Raw genomic sequence first — 10,503 nt, forward strand, 5'->3', positions numbered from 1 at the left:
ATTATCAAAAGCTCTACTAAAGTCGATGAAAGTATAATAGGATGATATTTTGTATTTATAACATTTCTGCATTATTATTTTCAAGGCTAATATTGGTTCTAGTATGTTTTTATTCGGCCTATAAGCACAAATGTATTTGGGGAAAAGATGGGGCTTCGATTTCACAATTTTATTTTTTAATAACGTCATAAATATTTTAGCTACACATGATGTCAGAGCGACGGCACGATAATCTGTGAAATTCCGTGGATTCTCAATTTTGGGGAAATTACATAAAAATGATTCATTCCAATCCACCGGAGTTTTCCCATATTTTGTTAAAAAGGGTCAAAAGGAAGGAAGAGACAGTCCTAGGTGCAATTTTCAGATACTCAGCCGTTATGTCATTAGGCCCCGAAGCTTTGTTTCTGCGTAATTTTTTTATTATGTTAGTAATCTCATCAATAGAAAAGCCAGATGGGGGTAAGACCGAAATTATATTTAAGCTAGCTGGTGGAGTTGCTTTCCTTGAGTCAAAGACTGTCATGTAATAATCAAGCCATACAGCTATTTGTTCATCTTGATCTATGATCACTTTCCCATTCCTTAATACAATGGCGGGAAGTTTCTTAAAGCTACTAGGTTTACAAAAATATTTTAATTTTTTATATGCGTCATAAATCCTGTTTTCCTTCATATCCCTATCAATGTCAAAGGCTTTCCTCGCGATATATATACGTCTATCTCGGCGTAATAGTTTCTGTACATCTTTCCATAAGTCACTTTTTGGGCCGTTCACGCTTCTTAACAAATTTATTTTCTCTAGAGTGTCATTAGCCATCCATTGTTTCCTGGAGAAAGGAGTCGCGTTCGGCAAGACATTGTATGATTCTGTAAGACCACTTTTAAATAATTTCCAACATGCTTCTACATTTTCCTGTCTAGTTATATTTACAAAGTTAGCTGCTTTCCCAATTAATATTTGATCGAACAGTCTCACATCCTCTGGTGTTTGTACTTTATAGGGTTTACGTGTTATATTTGTGCGCAAGAGATTAGTATTAGGACCAATTGAAGTATGTCTACTACCACTGTAATAACTCCATAGGTGTTTAATTGTAATGTTTGCTCTGAGCAATCTGTGATCTGATATGTTGATATTTGTTAGTGCTTTTACATCATCAAACCACCGATGAACATTCGAAATGAAAAAGTCGATTTGAGATTTTTGCTGAGCCCTTACAAAGGTGTAAGTGTTGCTTTCACGATGGCTAAAAAAAGTATTTTCGATCTTAAAATTATTATTCTTACAGAAATCAAGTAGTTTCTTGCTATGTTCACAATTTCGTTGTAGTATTGTAGCATGCATAATAACATTACCGTTTACATATTCATCCTCTTTGCCAAGTTTCATGTTAAAATCTCCTAAGATAATTATATTATATCTTGCCGGTAGGGAGTGTATCGTATTTATCATAGAATCAATGAAACTTGATCTCTCATTCCTATTGGGAGGGACATAAAAATTGATGATTATTGTGGGCCTAAAATTCGTGTTCAAATATAACAGTCCGCATCTATCTGATACCGGAACGAATTTGATTATGTATTTCCGAATACGTTTATTTATAAGGAACGCTATCCCAGACCAACTATTCAAGGTGGTGCTGGAACATAAAATTTTATAGTCATTAAAAGTAGCTGTATTCACCCCAGGAAAGTGGGTTTCCTGAATGCCAATAATATCGATTTTCTCAGATTCTAATATCCTTAGGAGAACCGCCAGCTTGTTTTTCATACCATTTATGTTAAGAGACGCTTAGCTTGCCTGTGAATTTATACTAGGGAACCAATGAATAGAACCAATAAAGAGAATAAAAACGTCGGAATTAATTATCAGTAAAATTCAAAATTTGATTTGGGAGAATAGTATTAGTGTGGAAATAGTATATAACAGAGCTCATTAAGTACTACTTAGGAGCCGCATAATATGTAATATAACATTTATTTAAAAGAGACCAACTAAGGGAGAATAGTATTAGTGTGGAAATAGTATATAACAGAGAAGGGCTACCTCATTAAGTACTACTTAGGTGCCGCTAATATGTAATATAAAATTTATTTAAAAGAGACCACCTAATACATTTATTTAAAAAGAGACTTTCTAAGATAATAGCAATTTTATGGATAATATTATTATGAGGTAGTCTCTAATTTCAGAGCCCAGTAAAGGAGAGTAAAAGAACCCCTTTAGAGTTAAAAACAAAAATGATCCTAAATTTAAATACCAATTCTGAGACTGTAGTATTCAAGGGAAAACAAATCTAAACATTAAAAATACAAATTCTAAGATTATAGTATTCAGGGAAAACAAATCTAAACGTTAACATTAGGCATTTTACTCCCATCTTTCTTAATTATGTTACCATTTTTTATTGCCAAATACAAATGAAGGTGAATAACATTTCATAATAGTTGAAGTTTTTGTAACAAATACAAATGAAGGTGAATACCATTTCAAAATAGTTCAAGTTTTTATAATGGAGATCCCAAAAAGATAGAATTTAGAGAAAAAAATTTAGTACCGTCAAATAATATTAAACAAAATATCCAAAAAATTAAATTAATGTTAGATAAAATATATAAAGATAGGTTTACCTCCATAACAGTGTACTGGTTTGAATCCAAAGGTGTATTGACGCAATTAGGAAATTAAAAGTGCAGAATCAAATAATAATATAATAAATAAAGAAGATGATGAACACTTTTTAAATTTAAATTTACAGGAAAAATTTGTATTTAAGGTTTATTATAGAATAACAGCACTATTTATTATATTTTTAAAAACAAAACTATTCATTATATTTTACGTAAGTAATAATAGCAAGGGGGAGGACGCTAGGTGGAATTTTACGAACAGAAAAAAAATTTCAAAATAAACTCAAAGATATTATAAAACTGTCAAATTATAATACATTTAAAGCTAATATTAAAAGTTTCCTCCAAAAAAAACGAGACAAATGATCCTAATGAAGAAAAATGATTATCAAAAATATTACATGTTCAAAAAATATTTTACATAGACAGAGAGAGAATAAATCAAATCAAAACGAAAACAAAACGGCGCTTGAAAGAGAAAAGAGAAAATAATTGCAATAAATCAAATCAAAACGAAAACAAAACGGCGCTTGAAAGAAAGGAGAAAATAATTACAATAACACATGCGCCGGAAATTTAAAGAAATTTTTTAACTTGTAAATTGATTTTTAATATATAATACGGGGAACTAAAATTAGAATTTCTGAAAAGAATATTTTTTAACTTGTAAATTGATTTTTAATATATAATACGGAGAACAAAATTAGATTTTCTGAAAAGAATATTTTTTAATTTGTAAATTGATTTTGAATTTATAATACGGAGAACTAAAATTAGAATTTCTGAAAAGAATATTTTTTAACTTGTAAATTGATTTTTAATATATAATACGGAGAACTAAAATTAGAATTTCTGAATATATTATTAGCTAGTTATATAATAAATAACTATAGCTAATTATATAATAAATAACTACTATTTCCAATATCTTACAATATGTATATGGTATTAAACTAAAATTAGAATGAATGAATATATTATTAGCTAGTTATATAAGGAATAACTATTATTGATGTGAAATTTAAGAACCTCACAACTAGCTAAAATACTAAATTTAACAATGTTAAAATTAACTATATACAAAATAATAATTTTAAATTTAATAGAATCATTTTAAATTAATAAAATTAAACATAATTTATTAGTTACATTAAGGTATACAAACATTAAGAGCAAAATAATTAAATTCAGCTTATGTATTTTCAATAAACCATTGAAAGCTTACCAAGCATTTATCAATATTAAATTTCAACTATAAAATTTGATGTCATACATAATGTTTTGGGAATGAGAGTATCTTTGAATAAGAAGTGTCCTAGATTAATTAAGTTACTATGTAAATTGAAATATGTTTAAACAGAAAAATCACAACTAGCTAAAATACTAGTTTTTAACAATGTTAAAATTAACTATACAAAAAAATAATCAGTATATAATGTTGCGATTTTAAAAATCTAAGTAAATATAATAATTAAATAAAATAATTTTAAATTTAATAAAATTAAATATGATTTATTAGTTATATTAAGGTATACAAACATTAAGAGCAAATGCCTAAATACAGCTAATGTATAATCAATAAACCATTGAAAGCTTATTTAAAGTATTATCAATATTAAATTTCAACTATAAAATTTATTGTCATATATAATGTTTAGGGGATTAGAGTATCTTAATATTTAATTTCAACTATAAAATTTAATGTCATATATAATGTTTAGGGGATTAGAGTATCTTTAATTTGGAAGGGACCTAGATTAATTAAGTTACTATGTAAATTCAAATATGTTTAAAAAAAAAATTTAAATTAAGAAAAACATACTATACATTTAACTACTTCTGTATTTAAATTACCAGACAACAGAAAATTTCAAATTAAGAAAAACATACTATACATTTAACTACTTCTGTATTTAAAATACCAGACTAAGATCTGATATAACATGTAAATAAATGTAAAAATATTAATCTTATAAAAAATTAATCCAATAAAAGTAAGAGAATATTATAAGTTAAAAAAATATTCAAATACACCAAAAACAATTTAATTTTTACCTAAAAGCTAAGGAAAAAAAATCTGACCTATACCCATCAACCCATGAGTTGTCCAAAAAGTTTTCGTAATACACCGCGAAAATTTATCTCTTTTCTAAAAATAGCGCAATTTGTAGATAATTGAATTCCTAACCAAATAAAAATATAATGAATGTATGCAATATAAATTAAAATATATTACTATTCAATAACCAATATTTTAATTTATTAATTCCTATAATGTAACAAAAAATGAATCTTATAACTAGATATTTTATTATGAGATATTATAAAAAAAACGAAAAGTAAGTATAATTTATAAAGAAAGAGATCTCTATATGATCTATATCAATTTAAATGAGAATTTAAATGATTCGCAATTCTTTCACTATCTGATTATCTAGGAATGTTTTCTATTATATACATAACAAAATTCAAACTAAAATTATACATAAACAAACAAATGCAAAAACAACAATATCTCCTGAAAAGAGTTATTTGTTACTTTAAGGTAATATATTTAGTTATTAATATATATACAAACCATTTAAGATACTTAAGAACGGGCCTTAATTATTCACAACTATCTTATAGTAGCAGAATAAGCAAAAGTTGCATTGCTACTATCATTCCAGAGGTATGTGATGCTATATGTAAAACTTTAAAAGATATTCATATGCCAATTCCAACTAGAGAACATTGGGAGAAGGTATTATATATTTTTAGATTGCCCAAGAATATTTTGAAAAACATGGATTTCCAAACTGCCTTGGCTCATTGGATGGTAAGCACATAAGAATAAAAAGTCCTGCAAAATCTGGAACCCTTTTTTATAATTATAAAGCTTTCAAATCTATAATGTTACTTGGTTTAGCAGATAGTAATTGCAAATTTATATATATAGAGTAGGATCTTATGGAAAACAAAGTGATGGTGGCACTTTCAGAAATAGTAGTTTATATCAAAGTAAATTTTTAATGTTAATAAATAATTTTTAATTATTTTAGAATTATAAAGTCAAACACTTTATATTCCTCCTCCTAAACCTATGCCAAATAATATCATTGCTATTGCTGATCTAGCCTTCCCACTAAAAAATTATCTAATGAAACCTTATCCTACGAAGAATACCAGCCCAGAAAAAAAATATTATAATTATAAATTAAATAGTGCTAGAATGTGCATTGAATGCACATTTGGCATAGCTACTGCTAAATTTGCTCTACTTTCTAAAGCTATAGAGTGTTCAGTTGAAAATGCTGATAAAATTATATCTACAATTACTCTTTTTCATAATATTATTATTGATTATGATAAAATAGAATATACACCTAATATTTTACCTATTACTGAAAATTTAGGGATCAGTAGATCTTTAAATGCTTCAAGTTCTAATTCAAGAGAAATTAGAGAATTATTTAAAGACTATTTTAATTCTTAAATATATGTTTAATTTAACATTATCATTATATATTAAATAAATAAATTACTTTTGTATGTGTATATAAATCACTTATGTATGTGTATATAAATCATTTATTTTAATTTAAACTTATAAAATAATACATAACTATTTAAACATCAACATTTTCTACTATAATATTATTTATATAATTATAAATAAGAGTTTGCACATTAATTTTCAGTCTTTAACTTCATTTGGCATCTTCTTTACATTATCAACCAAAGACAGGCACCATAATTTATCTGGGTCATTATCAATTTCTAACATTTTGTTAAATATCTTTCCATTGGGTCTTTTGTTACTCTAGCCCTTTTTACAGGTCTTACATTCTCTATATTATCTGTGATATTATTTAATGTCTTTCTTGATGTGGTGGAAGTAGTAAGAAATGATAGTGAATCATACCATTTCCATGGAGTGCTAGCTTTTAAAGCATCCCCTGAATGCACTTCTTCTCTCTTTTCTTTTAAATAAGAATCCCTCAGATTCTTCCATTTTAATTTACAGACATTTGGGGATGAATCAAGCCTGGTAAATAATAAAGGATAAAAAATAATTTTATTTAAATAAAGATATAAATTATTAAAATTCATATTCCATGTTTACTAATAAATAGTATCTAATTAAAAAGTCTGTTAATTAAAAATTATTAATATAAAATAGTCAATATTTTCAATATAAAGTCTTGTTCTACTTTTTAGCACATAAAGTCCATAGTTCATCTACTAATAATCTATTAGAATATTTATAGATTGGTTCCATAAATCGTCATGATCTTCTACAAAATTTATCAATTCAGATACAAAATTTCCTCTAAAATCATTTCATTTATTGAATATAAAAAAATTACTTATTCATTTCAATTGTATCAGACGCCATTTAATCGTTAAAAAAAATCAAGCTAGTTTGTTATTAAAATAATCGCAAAATCGTATGCATTAAAAAATCTTTTGATTTGGAAGCACACATCTATTAAGCTTAATTTGTTATTTATCGCTTTGAAAAAAACGTCGTGTTTGGAAGTGGCCTTAATAAGACTTAAAAATTCTTTTGGATTTTTATATTTAAAAAAATCATAAAGCAATTCGTTCTAATTTTAAAATATAATTAATTATAAAATTAAAATAACAATGATCTATCAGCTAATGAACATCTGTTTAACTGATACTTAGTAAACTAACATTAAATAATTGTCTTAAAACATATTTATATTATTTACATATCTTATGACTTTTCAAGGCCTTTGTCCCTTGTGCAAAAACTTATCGGATTAACAAAAATCCTTCATTTTTATAAACATGGCCCCCGTTGGCTATTTTCTCAAAAGCAATTTGAAAATCCTATAACTAGACTTGATAAAATAGTAATTTCTCCAAAAACCCTATAAACCGCGATAATGATAACTTTTCAAACAACCGTTAGGAATGGGGAAAAAATCCTATTATAAAACACCTTCTCAAAGGTTGTAACATTCTCCCATTACGATTTATAACAAAACTACCTTCAGATATAAACAATGAATTATAACATAAAATTTTGGATAATTAACATTCCCTTATAAATATCTTACCCCTCCCAATCCAAATACATCTCTATTGATCACATTAAATACAACCTGAAAATTTTTGACTCCTTCACCATAACTGATTACATATATAAGGGAAATAATAATGAAGCTTCTTTACCACCAACACACACCAATTATATCTAATGATAAAATAATTCAATCTATCAATTCCTTTATAAAATTTCGGCACCTGGACTAGGTGGGTTTCATTCTTAAATGTAACGTTTTTATAACAAAACTTTATGAATTAATACAAATTCAAATATTAAATTTTAATTAAAAATATTAATTACTCTATATAATTAAACTTAAATTTTAATATAAAAGCATATTGGTTTTTACCTTTGTATTTTTCTTTCACCTCAACAAAAAAATCTTACAAAGAAAAATGATAAAGAAATCCTAAAAAACGACGACTGTTTTATTTCTTTTTTTATCTATTTATATATCTACTATAAAATAAATATAAATTGCTTAATAATTTAAATAATTTAAAAAGAGCAATTTTTATAATATATTAAAAGAATGAATGCGCAAAAAAAATAAAATATTAATAACAAATAAAATGCTCCGTAGATGAATTTCACTCGATTTAATTTGTGTCCCATGTTTTCCATGATCACCCGAGATTCCCACCTTCTTGTACCTCCATATATTCTTGCCCACACGGTTTGTCCCACTACAAACTCAGGCTTCCCCACTATCTCCCTTTCCACCTCTTGATGTGGTTTCAGCTTTAATAAATCCATTAATATCCTGGTTCGCCGCCCTAAAAACTTCTCTGCTGGAGACTGTTCTTTTCCCTTTCGACTATTCTTGTAATATGCCACAGCTATCCAAATTTCCCCACCTCCATACTTTGATTTTCTTAACCAGTTTTTGACAATCGACACCATCCTCTCACTGGGATGATATGGCGGCGCTAAAATATGCTTTACCCCGGTTTCTATGCAAAACATCTTAAACTGTTTACTGAAGCTGGACCTACGTCAGATACTATCGTTCTAGCTACTCCAAACATGGCCCACAAATTTTTCAACGTTTTCACTACCACTTGCGTCGTTAGCCCCCTTACTTCCTCGTACTCCACACACTTTGAGTAAGCATCTACCACGAGTATATAAATCTTATTTTCAAAGTCAAAGAAGTCCGTGTATCCGCTCCCACGGCTGAGTAGCCTTTGGCCAAACACTTTTCTTGTCTTTGTGGGGCATCATGTTCTAAGTATTGCACATCAAACAAGTCTTACTGATATTTTCGATATTTCTATTCATCCCTGGCCACCACACATATTCTCGACCCCATTGCTTCATCCTCTCTACACCTTGATGTCCCGTATGAATCATCGTCAACACAGCATCCCTTAATTTGAGCGGCACTACACCTCTATTCCCTCTTACCACACATTCATCTACTATGGCCAAATCTTTTTCTATATATTTGAAAGTTTTGTCTCAATCTCGCCATGTCTCCCGCCCTTTTATGCATGATTTGATACGAGTTAATTCGCGATCCTTTAATGTGGCATTCTTGAGTTGTTCCCACGTTACAGGTCATCCTTTAGATATTCCTACCATAGCCTTAATCAATCTTGCTCATCCTCCTCCTCTGTACCCTTTGACTCACTATCCTCTAAATTCCTTCCCGCTCCACATCTAGAAAGAAAAGGGGGTTAATAATTTTCTCTTCCCACCGATATTTTAATTGTAAGTCAAAACTGCCAACCAGTAATAGCCATCGCTGTAGTCTAGGCGACAACATTAGCTCTTTATTATCCTTCTTAAACAGATGCACCAGAGTTTGGGGTCTATATAAACCATGAATCTACGCCCTGTTAAGTACTCTCGGCATCTCCAGCAGAGAGGTTTTTAGGGCGGCGAACCAGGATATTATTGGATTTATTAAAGCCGAAACCACTCAAGAGGTGGAAAGGGAAATAGTGGAGAAACCTGAGTTTGTAGTGGGACAAACCGAGTGGGCAAGAATATATGGAGGTACAAGAAGGTGGGAATCTGGGGTGATCATGGAAAACATGGATTAAATCGAGTGAAATTCATAGACGGAAGAATTGAAAAAGAGCGTGTAACCTGGGAGGTTACGATCGGGATTATAAATAGGATAAATTGATCGAAAATTCAGGGTAGACAAATATTCATCTTAGTATGGTGCTCAATATATCCTAGGAAAATTGAAGGGGACAGTTAAACCAGAAGTATGCTAACTCAATACCGGGGTGATTGATAATAATAATAAAAAGGGCGAGGTAATATAATAATAAAAAGGGAATCAACCATTAAGGGTTAATGGGACAAAATGGTTAATGGATTGTACAAATGATAAATGAAGCAGGTCGAACTAAGATGATTTCTACAGGAAATCAACAATAGCGACACACAAAGGGGGGGGGCTCAAGAAACTAACCACCGTACAAATTCGTGAAAACACCATAAAAGGACGATAATTATGCCGGGTGAGAGGTGAAATGCGAAGTTGGGTTTTCATGTATCGTTTTTTAGGTATAGTGTGGAGTCATTTTGTATGATAAGCATTTATTTTTTTTGCGCATTCATTCTTTTAATTTTTATTTGTGAATAATATTTTTTGATTTTTTTACGCATTCATTCTTTTAATATACTAGTAGAAGGCCTGGCAAAAATGACGAGGAATGAGATTTTTATTCATTTTTTTACGATAGATGTCATGCCAGATCCAAGCTCACAATGTATATAATTATAATAAAGTTTATCAAGCCCAGCTCAACCCTTAATAATTTGTAAAAGATATTCCCATGTCAGGTGCA

The 10,503-nt window shown here is 28.7% G+C and overlaps 1 protein-coding gene and 1 long non-coding RNA gene across 3 annotated transcripts; both read right to left on the reverse strand.

The window, feature by feature from the left end:
• Nucleotides 1-283: 283 nt before the first annotated feature.
• LOC135927572 (uncharacterized) lies at nucleotides 284-1,777 on the reverse strand. The gene has a single exon (XM_065463649.1). The coding sequence runs from the start codon at nucleotides 1,775-1,777 to the stop codon at nucleotides 284-286; it is 1,494 nt and encodes a 497-aa protein (XP_065319721.1).
• Nucleotides 1,778-6,238: 4,461 nt separating this feature from the next.
• On the reverse strand, nucleotides 6,239-7,030 carry LOC135932028 (uncharacterized). 2 transcript variants are annotated; one of them, XR_010573254.1, is made up of 3 exons: nucleotides 6,987-7,030; nucleotides 6,831-6,949; nucleotides 6,239-6,664 (listed from the first exon to the last, which is right to left on the reverse strand). It is a non-coding gene; the product is annotated as an uncharacterized LOC135932028 (long non-coding RNA). The 2 variants fall into 2 exon arrangements; XR_010573255.1 differs by having other exon boundaries at nucleotides 6,831-6,914; nucleotides 6,987-7,021.
• Between the last annotated feature and the right edge of the window lie 3,473 nt (nucleotides 7,031-10,503).

The sequence above is a fragment of the Gordionus sp. m RMFG-2023 genome, chromosome 1, assembly GCF_954871325.1.
Source record: "Gordionus sp. m RMFG-2023 chromosome 1, tfGorSpeb1-WG-v2, whole genome shotgun sequence".
Taxonomy (NCBI): Eukaryota; Metazoa; Nematomorpha; class Gordioida; order Chordodea; family Parachordodidae; genus Gordionus; species Gordionus sp. m RMFG-2023.

Coding starts and splice junctions, on each gene's coding strand:
- LOC135927572 (XM_065463649.1), bottom strand. CDS start 1,777: ATGAAAAACAAGCTGGCGGTTCTCCTAAGGATATTAGAATCTGAGAAA.